Genomic DNA, 21304 nt, shown 5'->3' on the forward strand with positions numbered 1-21304 from the left:
TCAGTGGGTTAAAGCCTCTACCTTCGGCTCAGGTCATGATCCCAAGGTCCCGGGATGGAGCCCCACATCAGACTCTCTGCTCAGCGGGAAGCCTGCTTCCTCCTCTCTCTCTCTCTCTCTGAGGGTCTCTCTGCCTACTTGTGATCTCTGTCAAATAAATAAATAAAATCTTAAAAAAAAAAAAAAAGGAAGGACATTCTAACAAATGGAATAGCACAGATGAACCTTAAGGACATTGTGCTAAGTGAAATAAGGCAGTCACAAAAAGGCAAAAACTACTAGTGTATGATTTCACTTATATGAGCTATCTAGACTAGTCAAATGCTTAGAAACAGAAAATAGAAGGCTGACTGCCAGGAGTATGGGGGTGGGGGTGCAGTTTAATGGAGACAGAATTTCGGTTTCCAAGATGAAAAAGTTCTGGCAACTGGAGACACTAAAATGAAAAGATACTTTATACCACTGAACACTTCAAAATGGTTTACCCGAACAACTGTCTAGATGGCAAATTTTAGGTTAGGTGTATTTTACCGCAACTTTTTTTAATGGGGATTGTGAAAATCAGTAGGTTGCATGTAAAAGCACAAATGAGGGGCACCTGGCTGGTCTATAGTATGCAACTCCTTATCTCGGAGTCAGGAGTTCTAGCCCCACACTGGGGGTATTCATTATTTTTTTAAAAAGGAAGGACAAATGAAAACACCAGGAAACAATTCTAAAAAATTTAATGGAATATTCCATGGGAATGAATTTAGAAAACTACCTTACTATCTTAACACACACATTGTCTAGACCTCATTAATTTCATGAAAAACTCTGTGCTGGCTGCATTCTAAAACCTTTTAAATCCATATCTTCTCAATCCATATCTTCTCAATCAATTCTTCTGGATTCCAATTCCCAAATTCATCCTTCTTCCTCCTCCAATTATCTCACTTTGTTTAGCATCTGGGGAAAAAAAAAACTGAGTGCTGCAGTATATAATTAGTAAATTATTCTTAGCTGACTGAATCATGTAGCAGCAGTTAGCAATTACATTCTATAAAAGGTGTATTACTCTTGCTGTGTTAGTACTCTATGAATTAATGAACCCCATTCTCTGTAAACTTAAGGCAGGGTTGCAATTTGAAATGCCTTTAGGACAGTTTATCTATCAGCTCATTGGTCAGATAAAAGAGAAGTTCCCCACACACGGGTTTCACAACCTCAAAATGCTAGTATACATGACCCAAGAGGGGCTGAAAAACCATTCCCAACAGTAAAGGGCAAGTTCCTCTTTATGAAGAAAAATCTTCCCAGGGTGCCTGGCTGGCAAGCGGTCTGTCCCTCTGCAGCCACCAGAGGATGGAGATCGAAGCCCCTAGCAAACAGCACTGTCCAGCAGAAAACAGAATGTGAACTGCCTATGTAATTTTAAATTTTCCTGTACCCATGTTAAAAAATAAACAGGTAAAACTTAATTTTATTCAGCTCAGCATATCCCAAATATTGTTTCAACATATAAGCAATAGTAAACAAGCACTCTGGTAATAGTTTATGTTTTCTTCCTTTGTCTTGGAAATCCAGTGTGTATTTCATACTTACAGCACCTCTCAATTCAGGCCAGCCACATTTCAAGTGCTCAACAACCACACATGGCCAGGAACTCCCATACTGGGCAGTCCTGCTTTAGAATGATGGGCTCTTCTAGGGGCGCCTGAGTGGCACAGTAGGTTAAGCATCCGACTTGGTTTCAGTTCAGGTCATGATATCATGAGTCGTGAGATCCAAGTGGCCTCCTCAGCAGGACTTATCTTGAAGATGCTCGCCCTCTGCCCCTCCCCCCACTTGCATGTGGGCTCTCTCACGCATACTAAAATAAATCTAGGGCAGATGATCTCTTCCATTCACAACATTTTTACATGCATGTCACATTTTAATCATTGATCATGGGCTTGGACATCCTACTGCATCTCTGGCCCTATCCATTAAAAAAGAAAAAATTAGGGCGCCTGGGTGGCTCAGTGGGTTAAGCCGCTGCCTTCGGCATTGGGCTCTCTGCTCAGCAGGGAGCCTGCTTCCCTCTCTCTCTCTCTCTGCCTGCCTCTCCGTCTACTTGTGATATCTCTCTGTCAAATAAATAAAAAAAATCTTAAAAAAAAAAAAAAAAGAAAATCCTGGGGGGCACCTGAGTGGCTCAGTCAGTTAAGCGGCTGCCTTTGGCTCAAGTCATGATCCCAGGGTCCTGGGATGGAGCCCTATATAGGGCTCCCTGCGCATCAGAGCTTGCTTTTCCCTCTTCCTCTGCTGCAGCTCTGCCTGCTTGTGCTCTCCATCTCTGTCAAATAAATAAATAAAATATAAAAAAAAAAAAGAAGAAGAAGAAGAAGAAGTAGTAGTAGTAGTGAAGAAAAACCCAGAAAACTAACTTCATTCAAAAGAGTGGTTAAGGTCTGATTAGTGGTATTAACATTAACTCTGTTTAATGCATCTCATATCCTTGAGGATGATGAGGTTTCTGTGGAACACAATCATCTATAGTTTCTGGACAAATGTCAACAGGAAAAATGTGACTTGTTTTACAGGAATACAACTTCTCAGTAAACTTTCCATCCAAACAGATGTATAGCTTTACCACACTCTATCTACACAATAGACGTGGTTCCCTGAAAAACCATCAACACGTACGGGTTTCCTTTGTACTAAAGGAGCAAGTTCTTTAAGAAAAATTAGAGAGCTGTCTAGTTGGTAAGCTTTTAAAAAATATTACTAAATGGGGGCATCTGATGGCCCAGTCGGTGGAGTGTGTGATTCCTGATCTCGGGATTCTTTTTTTTTAAAGATTTTTATTTATTTATTTGACAGACAGAGATCACAAGTAGGCAGAGAGGCAGGCAGAAAGAGAGGAGGAAGCAGGCTCCCCGGTGAGCAGAGAGCCTGATGCTGGGTTTGATCCCAGGACCCCAGACCATGACCTGAGCTTAACCCACTGAACCACCCAGGCGCCCCTGATCTCAGGATTTTGAGTTCAAGCCCCAATTGGGTACAGAGATTAAACAAAATCTTTAGGGGCACCTGGGTGGCTCAGTGGGTTAAGCCTTGGTCTTCAGCTCCAATCATGATCTCAGGGGCCTGGGATCGAGCCCCACCCCATCAGGCTCTCTGCTCAACTGGGAGCCTGCTTCCCCCTCTCTCTCTGTCTGCCTCTCTGCCTACTTACCTACTTGTGATCTCTGTCAAATAAATAAATAAAATCTTTAAAATAAATAAATAAAATAAAATCTTTTAAAAAATAAAACTAAGGGGGCCTAGGTGGCTCAGTGGGTTAAAGCCTCTGCCTTTGGCTCAGGCCATGATCCCAGGGTTCTGGGATCGAGCCCCGCACCGGGCTCTCTGATCAGCGGGAAGCCTGCTTGCTTCCTCCTCTCCCTCTGCCTGCCTCTCTGCCTACTTGTGATCTCTGTCTGTCAAATGAATAAATAAAATCTTAAAAAATAAAAAATAAAATAAAATAAAACTAAGACAAAACAAAGTAGGCACTCCTCCCCCTCTTAATGCCCTTTGCTCTCCAGGAACCTGGGTGGCTCCATGGGTAAAGTGTCTGTCTCTGGTTTAGGTCAAGATCTCAGAGTTTTGGGGCGCCTGGGTGGCTCAGTGAGTTAAAGCCTCTGCCTTCGGCCCGAGTCATGATCTCAGGGTCCTGGGATCGAGTCCCGCATCGGGCTCTCTGCTCAGCAGGGAGCCTGCTTCCTCCTCTCTCTCTCTGCCTGCCTCTGCCTACTTGTGATCTCTGTCTGTCAAATAAATAAATAAAATATTTAAAAAAAAAAAAAAAAAAGATCTCAGAGTTTTGCGATCAAGCCCCGCACTGGGCCCCTCCTCAGGCTCCCTGCTCAGCAGGGAGTCTCCTCCCTCTGCCTCTACCCCTCCCCCCTGCACGCATGGGCACTCTCCCACACTCTAATACATAAAAACAAATGCTTTACAAAAATGCTCTGCTCTTTCCTTCATAGCAGAAATAAATTGTTTATAAAATAAATTCAGTAAATTACTGAATAAATGAATGACAGGCTTTCTTAAAATAAGGGGGAAATACATGAAGTGAATTATACATAAACTAGTAATAACACCTATTACCAATATCATCTATTTTTAAATGACACTAATGTGTAAGATACCATGGAGGCTTATGGTCTAGTTGGGAGAGGGGGAAAATTTGTGTTAATTTGTAGAGCAACTTCCATCCAAAATTAGTAAGCTTTCATCCTTCGCACACCAAGCATGGAGCATTTATTTTATGTGCTCCTGGAACACGGGAGTCTCTGCCCTCGTTAAACTAAACAGAACAACATATTATCATCTTTGCTATGAAAGGAAAGAGCAGAGGGCTTTAAGAGGGGAGGGGTACCTACTTCAGACTGGTGGCTCAGAAAGACCTCTCCGAGGGGAGAGGCAGATTAACATGGGAAGGAGAATGGATGGCAGCAATCCCAGGGTAAGGTTCTGCAATGGGGAACCACGTGGATCTTGAAAAAAAGTGAGGCTGGTAGGACTACAGTCCTCATCGCATGTGGTTATTTTGTAAGGTGTATCAGAGAGCGAACAAGCAGCAGCGCCTTGTCACATTGCTAATGCTTGCTTAGAACTAAACTTCTTGGGGTGCCTGGGTGGCTCAGTCCGTTAAGCGTCAGCCTTCAGCTCATGTCTGGCATCTGGCTCCCTGTTCAGCAGGAAGCCTGCTTCCCCCTCTTCCACTCCCCTACTAGTGTTCCCTCTCTCATGGTCTCTCCCTCGGTCAAATGAATAAAACAAACCTTAAAAAAAAAAAAAGAAGAAGAAGAAGATGAATTAAACCTCTTCCTAGGCACTATACAGAGCTCTTCAATGAAACAAGGATACAAACAGGCCAGGGGCACCTGGGTAGCTCAGTGGGTTAAAGCCTCTGCCTTCTGCTCAGGTCATGGTCCCGGGGTCCTGGGATGGAGCCCCACATCCCCACACTGGGCGCTCTGCTCAGAAGGGAGCCTGCTTCCTCCTCTCTCTCTGCCTGCCTCTCTGCCTACTTGTAATCTTTGTCTGTCAAATAAATAAATAAATCTTAAAAAAAAAAAAAAGTAGTGATTTAAAAACCTCAAAGGTATTTTGATTGTACTAACTCTTGCATTCAGTTTTGATCCCGATGTTGTTGAATGCTAACATTCCTACCAGTCCTTTTGCCTGGTATGCGGTGATTTGCACATTTCATCTTCATGTCTGATAAATTCTGTTTTTACACGGTACCTATTAATCCATTGGAATTTTGTGTTTGTGTGAGCAGAACTCACAAAGACACATTCTTTTAACTCAACTTCAAGAGAAAATTAGTCACCTCTTAAATGAACAATACATCTCTACCCGGTTTCTTCTTCTGGCTAACTTGCAAGATTTAGAATTATTTGGAAAGCAGTGACACAAAACATTTATGAAAAGAGAAGCTAAAAATACCCAATAATGTGCTTATTCTTTTTAGACTTCCTTTGGCAGTCAGTGCATGTCATACTGTAAACAATCATTTTCTGGGAGAAGAAAAATGAGGCAGACCAAATGCTTGGTCCGTAACTCAGCCCTGAGCATCAGTTCTTGTCCCTCAACCCCGTGCCCAGTTGCCCACATAAGTAACTATCTTTTGATGTCCTGTCCTGGTTTGAGGCTTGCTTTTCACTTCTGATTTGGCTGAGCACCATTATCTGGGAAGAGGGGTGCTCTTCAGAAGCAATGGTGAAATGACAGAAGATAGGGGAAAGATGCGTGCGAAAGAGTTGCTGTTGTATAATGTATTTTGGCTAAACTGGCCTGTTTGTATCCCTTAAGTTTTTGTTTTTGTTTTTGTTTTTTAATTTACTTATTTGACAGAGATCACAAACAGGCAGAGAGGGCCAGCAGAGAAAGGAGACACAGGCTCCCCGCTGAGCAGAGAGCCCAATGTGGGGCTTGATCCCAGGACCCTGAGATCATGACCTGAGCCAAAGGCAGAGTTCTTTTCTTTTCTTTTCTTTTAAAGATTTTATTTATTTGTTTGACAGACAGAGATCACAAGTACGCAGAGAAGCAGGCAGAGAGAGAGAGAGGAAGCAGGCTCCCTGCTGAGCAGAGAGCCCAATGTAGGGCTTGATCCCAGGACCCTGAGATCATGACCCAAGCCAAAGACAGAGGCTTTAACCCACTGAGTCACCCAGGCACCCCTAAATCACTGTTCTTTTACTCCCAGTGATTTATTGCCAAAGCATCTAATGGACACACTGAATAAAACAGTGCAACTTCTTACTGTTGATTCTAGCAGCAAGACACAGCACCAAACTGCAAGTCAGAAAAATATAGTAAGGAAAGGGGCACCTCCGTGGCTCCATGCGTTAAAGCCTCTGCCTTGGGCTCAAGTCATGGTCCCAGGGAGCCTGCTTCCTCCTCTCTCTGCCTGCCTCTCTGCCTACTTGTGATCTCTGTCAAATAAAATGTTTAAAAAAAAATTATAGTAAGGAAATTACCCATAGGGCGAACTCGAGACCTGTTATGTGGACTCATATAGGCTTTCATTATTAAACAAGTCTTCAGTATAACTCTTTCGGAAGTGTGAGTGGTACGAAGACAATTTTAAGACTTCTTGGACTGTTCAGGGCACCTGGGTGGCTCAGTTAAGCGTCTCCTTCAGTTGGAGTCATGATCCCAGGTAAGATCAAGCCTGGCACGGGGCTCCCTGCTCAGCAGGGAGTCTGCTTCTCCCTCTGCCCCTACCAGTCCCCACAACTCATACTCTCTCTCTCACTTGCTCCCTCGCTCAAGTGAATAAATAAAATATTAAAAAAAAAAAAAAAGAATTCTTGGCTATTCTACTGCTAAAGCAAAAAGTGTGTCTCATTTCCTTATTCCTGTTAACTAGCCAAGGCTCAGAAAGAAAAGGGATTACCTTAGCTATGAAGTAAGATAGTTCCAACAGACCATATTAGTAATTTCAGTTCATTCCTACTCTCGGAAGTCTGAATGTGTAGAAAAGGAGAATTATAAATTACAGAGCTGCCCATTCTCCGCTCTACATGAAACAACAGTGGATCCACAAGCAGGAATTAAGAACACTGTAACAAACATATGTGCAGAATAGAGGGTCAACCTTTTAAGAAAATCCTGAATTACAGATGTCCATATTTGCAAAGAGAAAATCAGATTTTTTAAATGGGGGGGGGGGCACCTGGGTGGCTCTGTTGATAAAGCGTCTGACCCCTGCTTTCAGGTCAGGTCATCTCAGAGTTGTGAGATCAGGTCTGGAGTGCCCTTCCCTCTGAGAGTGGAGTCTGCTTAAGATCTTATTTTTTTTTAATTTATTTTCAGTGTTGCAGAATTCATTGTTTATGCCCTCCTTAATACCTACCAGTAGGCTCACCCAACCTCCCACCCCTGGCCCCTGAAAAACCCTCAGATTGTTTTTCAGAGTCCAGTCTCTCATGGTTCGTCTCCCCCTCCAATTTCCCCCAACTCCCTTCTCCTCTCCATCTCCCCATGTCCTCTGTGTTATTTTCTTAAGCAGAAAATCTGCTTAAGATTCTCTCTCCCTCTACCCTACCCCTTCCTGGGACACACAGGTGCATGTGCTCTTTCTCTCAAAAAAAAAAAAAAAAAAAATTTAAAGGAAACAAATAAAGAAGAAATAATTTGGGGGGGTGGGGCTGAGAATTAACCAAAAGCAAAGTACGTGGGCCCTTCAGTGACACACTTAACAAGGCCTTACCTTTCCTTAAGTTAATTTTCCAGGGGGCTCTAGGGAGACTCATTAGATAGGGTACATCTGAAAAACTTGCAATGAGCCAATTATTACCAAACCAGGAAAGCATTCATTCATACAACTAACATTCACTCAGCAATCACTTTGTGTCCAGTACCAATGGACGCCCCAGGGATACAGCAATAAACAGGTCATCAAACTGCCACCAAAAAAGGCCACCTCTCACTGCTGTTTCTACTCTCCAGACAGGTTTTTAAGCCTTTTTATTTTTTATTTTTTTTTAAAGAGGGTACCAACACAAGGAAGAAAACGGTAACATTTTCTTTATATCCATAGGATTTTCGTTTTTGTTGGGAGACAGAAAGAAGTTGGGCTATGTTCCTTTGCCTGTCAAGAGAAGAAAAATTCCTCATCCCACTCCCCCTTTTTCTCCATCCTGCATTTACCAAAAACATCTTGCTATCTCTGGATATTTTCAGGAGTCCTACAAACTGAATTTTTCCTGGATTTTTCACCAGGTGGTTCAGCACCAAAAAAAAAACAAAAAAACAAAAAAACAAACCTTTACTGTGATCAATAATAGATCCTTATGGCAACATTTCTTTCCACCTTTCTAGAGAAAGGATAAATTTCACTTTTATGCTTTGTTAAAAATACCTATCTTATTCTTAAAATCACCAGCATAAGAAAATGAAAAAGGCAGGGCTGGCTGGCTCTTGATCTCAGAGTCATGACTTCAAGTCCCACTGGGGGTATGTCCCACTATAAAATACAATACAAAGAAATATAAAGTAATAATATAATAATATAAAGAAAATAAATAAAATGAAAAAGGCTTATCTGTTATCCAACCTAAGGTAAAAAAAATGTTCTATGCTTAGGATGCCTTGCTTTATATTTTAAGTTTTACTTCTTTAACTCACAAATCTCATCCGGAATTTAACACACTCATTCAGTCAATTTAACCAAAATGCTCACAAAAATTCAGTTTCAGGGGCACCTGGGTGGCTCAGCGGGTTAAGCCACTGCCTTTGGCTCAGGTTATGATCTCAGGGTCCTGGGATCCAGCCCTGCATAGGCCTCTCTGCTCAGCAGGGAGTCTGTTTGCACCCCCCACCCCTCCACCTGACCACCTGTAATCTCTGTCACATAAATAAGTAAAATCTTAAAAAAATAAAATTCAGTTTCAAATGCTGTGGCCAACTGGCAAATAAGTCCCATAACTCAGCACCTTGCGTGTATTATATTAGGAGAGGGAATACACAGGCAATAATGCTTCAGAATATAGAGAACAAGTCCTTCAAGTGAAGAACTAGGTCTTACTGTCCTGACTTTCACCACAATACTCCAAAATACATATTAATGTTAAGCTCATTCTGAAAGTGAAATAAATTACATTATATAATATATATGCTAGATTAATGAACAGAAACACTGTATATCTCAACCCTGGGGTGGGGGGAGGTTTTATTTTTTTTTTAAGATTACTTATTTATTTATTTGACACAGAGAGAGAAAGATCACAAGTAGGCAGAGACACAAGCAGAGAGAGAGGAAGGGAAGCAGGCTCCCCGCTGAGCAGAGAGCCCGATGTGGGGCTCCATTCCAGGACCCTGGGATCACCACCCGAGCCGAAGGAAGAGGCTTCAACCCACTAAGCCACCCAGGCAATCCAAGGTTTTATTCTTTTTTAAATGGGAGATTTTTTTTTTTTAAAGATTTTATTTATTTACTTGAGAGAGAGACAGTGAGAGAGAGCATGAACGAGGAGAAGGTCAGAGAGAGAAGCAGACTCCCCATAGAGCTGGGAGTCCGATGCCGGACTTGATCCCAGGACTCCGGGATCATGACCTGAGCCGAAGGCATTCGTCCAACCAACTGAGCCACCCAGGCGTCCCAAAGGTTTTATTCTTTTAAAGCACTAACACTTTCTCCCAAAATTCTAACCTGGATATTCTGGCCCTCATGAAGGACCGACACACCTGGACAATCTAAGAACCAGCAAGTTTTCTGGAGAAGAGCCACCTCTGGAATCAACTTCAAATGAGTGCAACCCCCTCTGTCATGTTCTAGTCAAATGGTGACAGCAAAAGAAGTGGCAGGAGAAAATACAAAGTAGAGAAAGACAGAAGAGGCCAAAAAAAGAACCAAGTGAGAGAAGCACAAGGAAAAGCAACTCTTCCCTAACCGACAGAGAGGAAGAGTATTTCTGCCTTCCAAACCTTAGAGCAAACTCATGCCATTAAAATACACTCTACTGGGGTGCCTGGGTGGCTCAGTAGGTTAAGCCTGTGCCTTCGGCTCAGGTTATGATCCCAGAGTCCTGGGATCGAGTCCTGCATTGGGCTCTCTGCTCAGCAGGGAGCCTGCTCCGCGCCCCCCCCATGCCTGCCTCTCTGCCTATTTGTGATCTCTGTCAAATAAATAAAAATCTTTTAAAAATAAAAAAAATAAATACACTCTACGGAAAATCGAGGATCAGTCGCTATGAACTGAATGTTTGTGGACCCCCACTCCAAAACTCGTATGAGGAAGCCCTAAATGCCAAAGGATTTGGAGGTGGGTCCTGTGGGAGGTAAGGAATGAGGCCATGAGGGCGGCCCCCACGATGGGATCAGTGTCCTTGGAAGTGGAAGAAAGCTAGCCCTTTCTCCATGGGAGGTTATTGCAAGGAGTCAGCGGTCTCCAAGCCAAGGGGTCCTTGCCAAAACCGAAGCCACCAGCCAGGCACCGAGATCCACCTCCAGCCTCCGGAACTAAGAGAAATATTTGTGTTTAAATCACGTGTCTACGGTATTTGTTGCAGCAGCCTAAGCTAAGCCACCGCTCCAAGTGACTAGTAAATAGTGCAGCCCTAAGCCTTAGAAACAATAAAGAGGGCAGGCTGCCGCCCCGAACTTCACTCAAAATTACCTGCTACTGAATAAGGGCACTTGACTTTCCACTCTCCCCTTCACTGTCCCCTGCCCCCCCCCCTTCCGGTTTGGAAGTTAAGAGGTTGAAAAGATTAGAACTTCCGAATTATAAAAAGAAATTTGACCTCAGAAAGTGGTTAAATAAACTTAAAAGGTCTGGCAAGGAAACCCTGACACATTACTCAGTCCTCACCCCTCCCATAACTCATCATCCGGCCCTGAACGATTTTCCTTGCCTCCAGCCTCCAGGACCAAGTCTAATAGCAACGGTTTGGTGAGCGCCTGTTGTTGAAGAGCAACAAATTTGTTCCATTACAGCCTCGCACTAATCCGAGGCGAGCACCGCCGGGCTGGCGGAGCTTCCTGGTGCGGCTCCCAGGGCCAAGGGGCCGCGGGTTCACGCGCGGGACTCAGAAGTCCACCCCAAGTGGCCCGTTTCAGGAAAGCCTTCCAGGAAAACACGGTCGGTTCGGGTCGGCCAAACCGGCCCAAACTTCCCTTCTCATCTTTTCCCAAGTCATAACTTCCCACAGCAAGCTTCCTCCAAAAAAGGAAGAAAACGGTCTAATGCTCCGCTCCCGCCGGCTGGTATTTACCTAGCACCGGAACTTGTTTGCAAAACACCCAAGGCACTCATAAACTTGACTTCGCAGGAAACGCACCACCTGGACTCCCGCAACCGAGATCTGGGGAGCGCCTGCGGTCGCCCCCACCCCCACCCCCAACGTGCTGGACCCGGAAGGTGGCCGAGTCCAGGTCACCAAAACTACCCCGTAGTCCCCAAGCCCCTCGGGAGTTCCCTGTCCGTGGACCGACTCCCCGTGGAGGCCGGGGCCAGGACCCCGACCATGGACAGCCGGGGAGCAGAGGAAACGCCGGGAGTGGCTGGGGACACCTCCACGTTCTCAGAACTGCTCGCCCGCAGCCCGCAGTCCAAAGCAGGGCGGCAGAGGCCGTCCGGCGCCGAAGGCAGGAGCAGGCCCTCGGCCTCCCGCCCTTCCCACCTCCTTCCCTCGCCCTGGCCGCCCCTAGCGCACGCCCGCACGCCCACGTGCACGACCTCCAGGCACGACCCCGGGATCCCCAAAGTCCGAAGCCCCTTCTTAGGCGTCCCCTTCCTCCTTCCCCTTGGGCATGCCCGGCGCGTCCCACAGATACACGTGGATTCGGGGATCCCGGGGGCTGTTGGTGCCCGCTGCAGCACCCTGCCGCGCCCGCCACTCACTTGCTGGCCGGCGCGGGGCTTGCCCTGGGGCGCTCTCCTGAAAAAGGAGGTTCTGGCGGTGAAGAAGAAGTCCTCGGCGTCCTCCTCCAGGCTGCTGTAGCCGCTGCTCATGCTGCTGGTCCCGTCACGCGTGGGCCGCCTCCCCGCCAGGCGCAGGCCGCCAGGCAGGGGGTGCCGCGCCCGCCCGCCCCGCGAGGTTCCCGGCGCGCGGCCCCGAGCCGCCGGCGGGCCGTCCTGCTGCAGCTGCGGCCGCCGCTCACTCCGGCCCTCCCGGCCCCTCCCGCCGCCTCCTCACCGGCCTCCGGGCGCGGCTTTAGCCTCCGAGCGCCTCGCGACCCCGCCTCCCGGGGCCCCGCCCTGCCCCCTGTGCCCCTCCCCGGGAGGCTCGGGGCTGGGCCCACGCGGTCCGGGCACTCCCCGCGCGGCCGCAGGTGGGGGTGGTGCGGCCGGCCCTCCTCGGCGCCTGCTGGTTCCCAGCAGAGTCTGCTGCCCAGAACGCCCACTTCGACCACTGCGTCGGGCCGGGCTGTGCCCCGGGACGCTCCCCCAGCCTGCCGGAAACTGCCTAGTCCTCTGTGATCCGGCTACCCGCCCCCCGCTCCGCTAGCTCGGGTTTTGGGGAGGACCCGAGCAGAACAGGGAACTTTCGCCGCTGTCCCCTCCTTGCTTCCCCCTCCCGGGAGTCCGGCGGGCAGCAGTGGAGATCGCCCCGCCGAGGAGCCCCCAGCCCGTCGGACCTCGGGCGGCCGTTTCCCCTCGTCCTGAACCCCAGCATCTCGCCCCTCCAAAAAGGATAAAAGTTAGGGGAGAAGAGGGGAGAGGTAACAACCGGGTAGAGTTTATTCAAATGAAAACATCCTTTCTGGTAATTCAGTTGAGCTGCGGTCTTCCCTCTCCCCTTCTCTAGCGGAGGTTCTTTCTCAGATAAGGACGGCCAAGGTCGTTATGATCTCAGAGGCCCCTTGGTGAAGGGGGTGAGGGGTGAAATCGTTCTGCGGTTCAAGAACTTATTAATTAAATGTGCGTTTTCCTTGTCCCTTCCTACAGTCTACAAGGCATGGTTTCCTTGTCCCTTCCTACAGTCCTACAAGGTGATGGGTTCAGGGAATTCTATTCACCCTCTTACCCCCCCCCCCCAAAATCCATATTTTCTGAAATCCTTCCGGTTAATCCTTTTATAGAATGCAAGGTTTTTTTGCAAGTCGCCTGTGGGTACCAGTCATTTACACCTTGGTGTTACTGAACTGATTTAAATCATACTAGTTTCCTTGCAGAGATCCTGACCGAAAGGTTGTTTCGAAGGTTCACCGCCACTGCTGAGGTGAGCAGGCTTTAGAAGAGGTTTCATTTAAAAGAGGAAGACAGGGTTTAGAAAAGAGAATTTTACCCAAGAAAAAAAATTTTTTTCACCCATTATCGCTGAACTTTCTATGCAAGAAAGAGAGATCATACATATTTCCTTTAAACCTCAAAAACGACTCTATAAAGTGGTTAGTACTGATGTATGCTCATTTTACACCCAGAACAGCTGAGGTTTAAAGAGAAAAGAAGCTGTAGGTGGTAGGGCTGGGCCGTTCTGATTTGCTTTCTGTTTATCTGAAGGTCTGCAGAGAGCCTTCGAGGTCCTCTGCTTGGTTCCCAGTCAGCTGTGGCTGCGGGTTTGTCCACTAGAGGAGGGGAGAGCTGGCTTTTGAGCCAACCCACCCCCAGGCAGAAGGAAGGCTTGCAAACCTGCTCCACCTTCAGGCTTACCCCACCAGCTTGAAAAGCTGTGCCTTACCCTGAGTGATTCACCACTGCAAGAGGCAGGCCTCAGAGTTAAGCCCATTTTACAGATGCTGCAATATTAAAGCCTTCTTCCCAGCCACACAGCTACTGAATAATTAGAAACCAGGAATTCTAATTCCATAGTGTTTTACCCGGTCTAAACTGATAGCTGCTGCTGGGCACATAACCCAATTTAAGAGAATAAGACAATTTACTTACTTCTTTGATAGACTTGTCCTTTGGTTTCTGTTGTTACATTAACCTAATCTTTATTAAATACCTCCAATTTAAGGATAATGTATAGAAAATAAGGGTAATACATACATTAAAGAATTTAAGTAATTTGTTTTATTATGGATGGGAAAAGGGAAGTAACCCAACCTGAGCTCAAGTTTCTCAATACCTGCAAGAAAAATATTAAAATGAAAAATACCTTAAAGTTTTTTATGGGGTGCCTGGATGGCGCAGTTGATTAAGAGTTGGTGGTCACCTCAGGTCACGATCCCAGGGTCCTGGGATAAGCCCTAAACCAGGCTCCCTGCTTAGCAGGAAGTCTGCTTCTCCCTCTACTCCTCCCCCTGCTTGTGCTCTCTCTTGCTCTCAAATAAATAAAAACTTTTAAAAAGTCTTTATAGGGGCGCCTGGGATCAGGCCGCATTGGGCTTCCTGCCTGGCCAGAAGCCTGCTTTTCCCTCTCCCACTCTATCTGCTTGTGTACCCTCTCTCACTGTGTCTCTGTCAAATAAATAAAATCTTTTTTTTAATCTTTTAAAAAATATTTTTATTTATATTTATTGAGAGAGAGACAGTGAGAGAGAGCATGAGCGAAAAGAAGGTCAGAGGGAGAAGCAGACTCCCCATGGAGCTGGGAGCCCGATGTGGGACTCGATCCCGGGAGTCCGGAATCATGACCTGAGCCGAAGGCAGTTGTCCAACCAACTGAGCCACCGAGGCGTCACTTTTTAAATCTTTATAAATAGGGGCACCTGGGTGGCTCAGTGGGTTAAGCCTCTGCCTTCAGCTCAGGTCATGATCTCAGTCCTGGGATCTAGCCCTGCATTGGGCTCTCTGCTTGGCGGGGAGCCTGCTTCCCCTCTCTGTCTGTCTGCCTACTTGTGATATCTCTCTCTCTCTCTCTGTCAAATAAATAAATAAATAAATATCTAAAAAAAAAAAATCTTTATAAATAAATAGTATTTTTTAATGATCCAACATTTTTTATGATCCATCATACCATAAAAAGGATTTTATTCCTGATATTATTTTTAAGCTCCAAAGGACTAGGTGTTTATATTTGTAAGCTCACCATCAGAATCAGTTTTAATAAAAAGGCATAACTGAAAATAAATAAATAAATAAAAAGGCATAAGTGAATAATTAAGTAGAAGTGCTTTTAAGCAACAAAAAGTAAAAAAGGAAGGAAGGAAGGAAGGAAGAATTGGCAGTTTGTTTTTTAAAAGCAACTTAATCTATTTCTAAATTTTTCTGATAGTATTCTTTTTTTTTTAGCTTTTATACTTCTTTTTTTTTCTTCCCAAAGATTTTATTTACCTCTTTGACAGAGACACAGTGAGAGAGAGAACACAAGCAGGGGAAATGAATGACGGAGGAACAGGCTTCCTGCAGAGCTGGGCGCCCATTGAGGGATTTGATCCCAGGACCCTGGGATCATGACCTGAGCTGAAGGTGGACGCTTTTTTTTTTTTTTCTTTTTTAAAGATTTTACTTATTTATTTGACAGACAGAAATCACAAGTAGGCAGAGAGGCAGGCAAAGAAAGAGGAAGGGAAGCAGGCTTCCTGTTGATCAGAAAGCCCGAAGCGGGGCTCGATCCCAGGACCCTGGAATCATGACCCAAGCCGAAGGCAGAGGCTTTAACCCACTGAGCCACCCAGGTGCCCCTGAAGGTGGACACTTAACAACTGAGCCACCCAGGAGCCCCTAACTAAATATAGTTAAAGGTAAAATTTTTCTTTTGCAAACTTGTCCTAATAAAGCACAAAATCACAAAGGAAAAGATTTGTAAATTTTCATAAATCTTAAACATTTTTAACACACATAATGGTAAAAATGGGAAAAAACTAAGGCAAATATTTGCCATACAACTGCTATCTTTACAACATAAAAAATTCATACAAATCAATAAAAACTTTGAACAATAGAAAAATAAGCAAAGGACAAGACAATCAGTTTATAAAAGGAAAAATACAAATAACTTATCAGTCTTTTGTACATTAAAATTTTCACTCAGTAGGGGCTCCTGGGTTGCTCAGTCTGTTAAGTGTCTACCTTTGGCTCAGATCATTATCCCAGGGCCTTGGGATCTTGAGATCAAGCCCCCACATCAGCCTTCCTGCTCAGTGGGGAATCTGTTTCTTGCTCTCCCTCTGGCACTCCCTACCCCCTGTCCCCCTTCCCCCCCATCCTGTGCTCTCTCTCACACCGGTCTCTTGATTTTATTGATTTATTTGAGAGAGAGCAATCATGAGAAGGGAAGAAGGGCAGAGGGAGAAACACTCCCTACTGGGCAGGGAGCTGGATGCAGGACTCTATCCTATGACCTTAGGACCATAACCTGAGCCAAAGGCAGATGCTTAACCAACTGAGCCACCCAAGTACCCATATAAATAAATAAAATCTTTAAAATAAAAATAATAAATTGTTCACCTAGACAACAAATATTTAAAGAGCACATACTATCTGGCCAAACACTGACTTCAACACAAAGGCTACATCACTGGACAAAACAAACAAAAATGTTTGTCCTAGTAGAGCATATGTTTTAGTGTAGGTTACAGGGAGAAAGGCAAAACAAAGAGGACAGTTTTACAGTGTATTAGAAGGTAATGAGTACTCTCACATAAATCATGAACAAAGATAAAGAATGTTTTTTGTTTTAACATTTTATTTATTTGCGAGAGAGAGAGAGAGAGAGAGAGAGAGAGAGAGCGCAAGAAGGGGAGGGTCAGAGGGAGAAGCAGACTCCCTGCTGAGCAGAGAGCCTGATGCGGGACTCCATCCCAGTACCCTGAGATCATGACCTGAGCGAAAGCAGTCACTTAACCAACTGAGCCACCCAGGAACCCAAAAGATAAAGAATGTTTTATATAGACTTGCTATTTAAGCTCTCACTGAGAAAGTCACTTTCAGCAAAGACATGTAGGAAATAAGTGAACTGGCTGTGTAGATATCCTTGGGGAAAAGCAAAGAGAACAGCAAGTGCAAAGTTCCTGAGGTAGGAATGTACTGGCATATTTGAATAAGAGCAAAGAAGCCAGTGTGTCTGAGTAGGCAATTGGAAAAGAAAGTCATAGGAATTTCAGTACAAAGGGTAACAGGGAGAAAGCTTAGAGTTCCTATAATGCCTTAAGAGTACTTATAGGGGCTTTGATTTTGTTTTTTTACTCTGAGATGAATGATGACTGGAGATTTTAAGCAAATGAATGGCATGATTTGACTTACTTTTTTAAAGGACTCCTTTGGTTGCTGGGTAGAGAATAGAATGTTAAGACTTATGAAAACTCAAGCAAATGAAAACAAGGTACATTTTCCACCCATGAAATTGTCAAGATCTCACAAAATGCCTGGGTGGCTGGGTTAAGCATCTGACTTTGGCTCAGGTCATGATCCCAGAGTCCTGGGATCTAGCCTAGTGTCAGGCTCCCCTCTCAGTAGGGAGTCTGCTTCTCTATCTCCCTCTGCCACTCCTCCTGCTTGTGCTCTCTCTCTCTCTCAAATATATAAAATCTATAAAAAAAAAAAAGAAAAAAGAAAGAAAGAAAGAAATTGTCAAGGTCAGGGAGAAAAGGTTGGTATTTTTCTTTTCTTATTTTAAATAAGCTCTATGCCCCATGTGGTGCTTGAACTCATGATTCAGGACCCTGAAATCGACAATCTCTTGTTCTACCCACTGAACCAGCAGGTGCCCCCTGAAATTTGGCAAGGTGGTTTTTTTTGTTTGTTTTGTTTTTGTTTTTTTAAGATTTTGTGTATTTATTTGAGAGAAAGGGAGAGGAAAAGCAAGCAGGAGCAGGAGGAGGGGCAGAGAGAGAGCGGAAGCAGACTCCCTGCTGAGCAGGGAGCCTGACACTAGGCTTGATCCCAGAACCCTGAATTCATTTTTTTTTTAAGATTTTATTTATTTATTTGACAGAGATCACAGATAGTTAGGCAGGCAGAGAGAGGGGTGGGGGAAGCAGGCTCCCTGCTGAGCAGAGAGCCTAATGCAGAGCTTGATCCCAGGACCCTAAGATTGTGACCCAAGCCAAAGGCAGAGGCTTAACCCACTGAGCCACCCAGGCAACCCCAGGACCCTAAATTCATGATCTGAGCCAAAGTCAGATGTTTAACCCACTGAGCCACCCAGGTACCTCTGCAAGTATCATTTTTTTTTTTTTTTTTTTTTTTTTTTTTGGCAGGGAGAGACACGGAGAAAGGGAACACAAGCAGAGGGAGTGGGAGAGAGTGAGCAGGCTCCCCACTGAGCAGAGAGCCCAATGAGGGGCTCGATCCCAGGACTCTGGAATCATGACCTGAGCCAAAGGCAGAGGCTTTAACCCACTACACCACCCAGGCAACCCTGTAGGTAATATTCTTAACATGTGGTAAGAACTAAGACAATTTATCAGGGAGATTTATCATAAAGATCTCACTGACCAGTAACTTACTTTGATGCCTACATCATATAGAAAAATGTGGACTTGGAAGACAGGCCAACCTAAGTGTGAATGATAACATTGTCACTTAACTCATCTTTGACCTTTAACAATTTAATTACCTTACCTGTGCCTCAGGTTCATCATGAGTAAAATAGGAATAACAGTGTTGCATTTAGGGCTCCTGGGTAGTTCAGTAAGCCTCTGTCTTTGGCTCAGGTCATGACTCTGCTCTCCTGGGATCAAGTCCCACAAAGGGCTCCCTGCTCAGTAAGGAGTCGGCTTCTACCTCTCCCCCTCTACCCTGCTCATTCTCCCTCTCTCACTTGCTCTCTCTCTCTCAAATAAATAAATAAAATCTTAAAACAAACACAACAACAGAAAACAATGTTCCATTTTATTCTCTTAACTTTCTGTGAAGACCAAGCAAGAGAATCCCTGTAAACAGCCCCTTGGCATAGAATAGGGCCAAGCAAATATTAGTCTTTTTTACCCCAAGTATTCAACCCTGTTGCATATTCAACACCCATCACCCACTTCCTTGTTAATCAAACAAGGAAGTTCAGAAATCCTCCCCTCTCAAGGAAGGAGGGCCAATCCCAGGTCAGAAGTAAAGCCTGATTTCCCTTTGCTTTAGGAGTGAGCAGGTCTCACAGCTGTTAAGACATTGAGACCTGTGGTTCCTGGGTGGCTCAGTGGGTTAAGCCTCTGCCTTAGGTTCAGGTCATGGTCTCAGGGTCCTGGGATCGAGCCCCCAATCAGGCTCTCTGCTCATCGGGGAGCCTGATCCCCCACCTCCACCCCGGGCCTGCCTCTCTGCCTACTTGTGATTTCTCTCTCTGTCAAATAAATAAATAAAATCTTTAAAAAGAATGGCCTTAAAGAAAAAAAATAAATAAATAGAAAATTGCTCTCAAAATTTCTGTGATACAGATGATAGGAATTGGTTACTACAGGTCCAGTACTTAGAAAATATCACTGGGCGGTTAGTGTCTCCTCTGCTTTGTCAGAAACAGTGCCTGTGGCATCAACAACCTCTCTGGTTACTTCCATTTTGTTCATGACAGCAACAGAAATAACCATTGTGATACCTAGAAGACAGTGTGTTTGCTGGTTAAAGATGGGGGCTTAGACACTGCTGGGGATGCCTTGCTGGGTCAGAGGGCAGAGCATGTGACTCCTGATCTTGGAGTCCTGAGTTCAACCACCGTATTTATTTATTTATTTATTTATTTATTTTTAAAGATTTTATTTATTTATCTGACAGACAGAGATCACAAGTAGGCAGAGAGGCAGGCAGAGAGAGAGGAGGAAGCAGGCTCCCTGCTGAGCAGAGAGCCCGATGCGGGACTCGATCCCAGGACCCTGAGATCATGACCTGAGCCGAAGGCAGCGGCTTAACCCACTGAGCCACCCAGGCGCCCTCAACCACCGTATTTAGCATAGAGCTTACTAATCGCTTCTTGGCCTTTTGGCTAAGATCAAGTGTAGCATAGAGCTTACTTTTTTTTTTTTTTTTTACGAGATTTTATTTATTTATTTGACAGACAGAGATCACAAGGAGGCAGAGAAGCAGGCAGACAGAGGAGGAAGCAGGCTTCCTGCCGAGCAGAGAGCCCAATGTGGGGCTTGATTCCAGGACCCTGAGATCATGACCTGAGCAGAAGGCAGAGGCTTAACCCACTGAGCCACCCAGGCACCCCTATTTTTTTTTTTTTTAAGATTTTATTTTTCATTGAGAGAGAGGCAGAGAGCACAAGCAGGGGGACAGGCAGGGGGAGAGGGAGAAGCAAACTCCCTGCTGTGCTGGGAGCCTACCATGGGGCTCACACTCAGGACCTGGAGATCATGACCCAAGCTGAAGGCAGAAGCCCAACCACCTGAGCCACCCAGGCGCCCCTAGAGCTTACATTAAAAAGAAAATCAGGGGGCGCCTGGGTGGCTCAGTGGTTTAAGCCGCTGCCTTCGGCTCAGGTCATGATCTCAGGGTGCTGGAATCGAGTCCCGCGTCGGGCTCTCTGCTCAGCGGGGAGCCTGCTTCCCTCTGTCTCTCTCTGTCTGCCTCTCCATCGACTTGTGATTTCTCTCTGTCAAATAAATAAATAAATAAAATCTTAAAAAAAAAAAAAGAAAGAAAATCAGACCACTATGTTGAAATGCAGGCGAACACGGTGTGACCCATAGCAGCTTGTCTAACCTGGTTAAGGCTCAGTTCCACATCTGGAAAGTGGGGGTAACCACACGTTTGGTGTCTGTGTCCAAGTAGATTTCATCTTAGGCTTCTGTATCCCCTCATTACTCGGATAAGAACTGGCCAAGAAAAGCACCTATCTGATGAAAAAGTCCTTCATCATTCTGATACTTAATCATGTTACCTAATATCTCAGACCCTCAAAGCCCTTGCCCTTAACATTCTCATTAAGTGATAATTGCCTGTCTCCATCCAAAGATGAACAAACAAAAGAGAGAGATGGGAGGAGAGAAAATTTGGGAGAGAAAAGGGAAGAAGAATGGGGAGCAATTTCTAACTGGAGCTGTGGCATCTTATTTTATTAAAAAGAAAAAGGATGAAAACAAATATGACAAAATGTTAATGTGTATTTTATGTGTGTATTGGAAACATTTTTTTGTTGCAGTATTGTCCATATTTTTTATATGCTTCCAGTACTTCTCAATTTTATAATAGTAAAAGAAACCAAAGGACATAGAAAAAGCTGGAGTTTAACAAATAATTACATTCTTTAAAAAATAATTACATTTTGGGATGCCTGGGTGTCTCAGTGGTTTAAGTGACTGAATCTTGAAGTTGGCTCAGGTCATGATCCCAGGGTCCTGGGATCTGCACCCTACAACAGGCCTTGCCCTCAGCATGGAATCACCTTGGGTTCTCTCTCTCCCACTCTCTGCCTCCCTCTCTCTGCCTCTCCCCCCAAAGAAAACACTAACAGTGAATCATTTTGGCAAACATACAGGACTTTCAAAGGGCACTTGAAACTGAAACTTAATTTGGCGG

The 21304-nt window shown here is 45.1% G+C and overlaps 1 protein-coding gene and 1 pseudogene across 1 annotated transcript in view; one reads left to right on the top strand and one right to left on the bottom strand.

The window, feature by feature from the left end:
- The window catches only part of RASSF3 (Ras association domain family member 3), a 75374-nt gene extending 63282 nt beyond the window's left edge, over positions 1 to 12092 (bottom strand). Inside the window, exon 1 of the mRNA XM_059402547.1 lies at positions 11870 to 12092. Within this exon, the coding sequence (XP_059258530.1) occupies positions 11870 to 11980 (111 nt within the window). The 5' untranslated portion in view covers positions 11981 to 12092. The remainder of the gene's footprint in view (positions 1 to 11869) is intronic.
- Positions 12093 to 19746: 7654 nt separating this feature from the next.
- LOC132021070 (U2 spliceosomal RNA) lies at positions 19747 to 19900 on the top strand (annotated as a pseudogene).
- The last annotated feature ends 1404 nt before the right edge of the window (positions 19901 to 21304 follow it).

This window comes from Mustela nigripes, chromosome 6 (genome assembly GCF_022355385.1).
Source record: "Mustela nigripes isolate SB6536 chromosome 6, MUSNIG.SB6536, whole genome shotgun sequence".
Taxonomy (NCBI): domain Eukaryota; kingdom Metazoa; phylum Chordata; class Mammalia; order Carnivora; family Mustelidae; genus Mustela; species Mustela nigripes.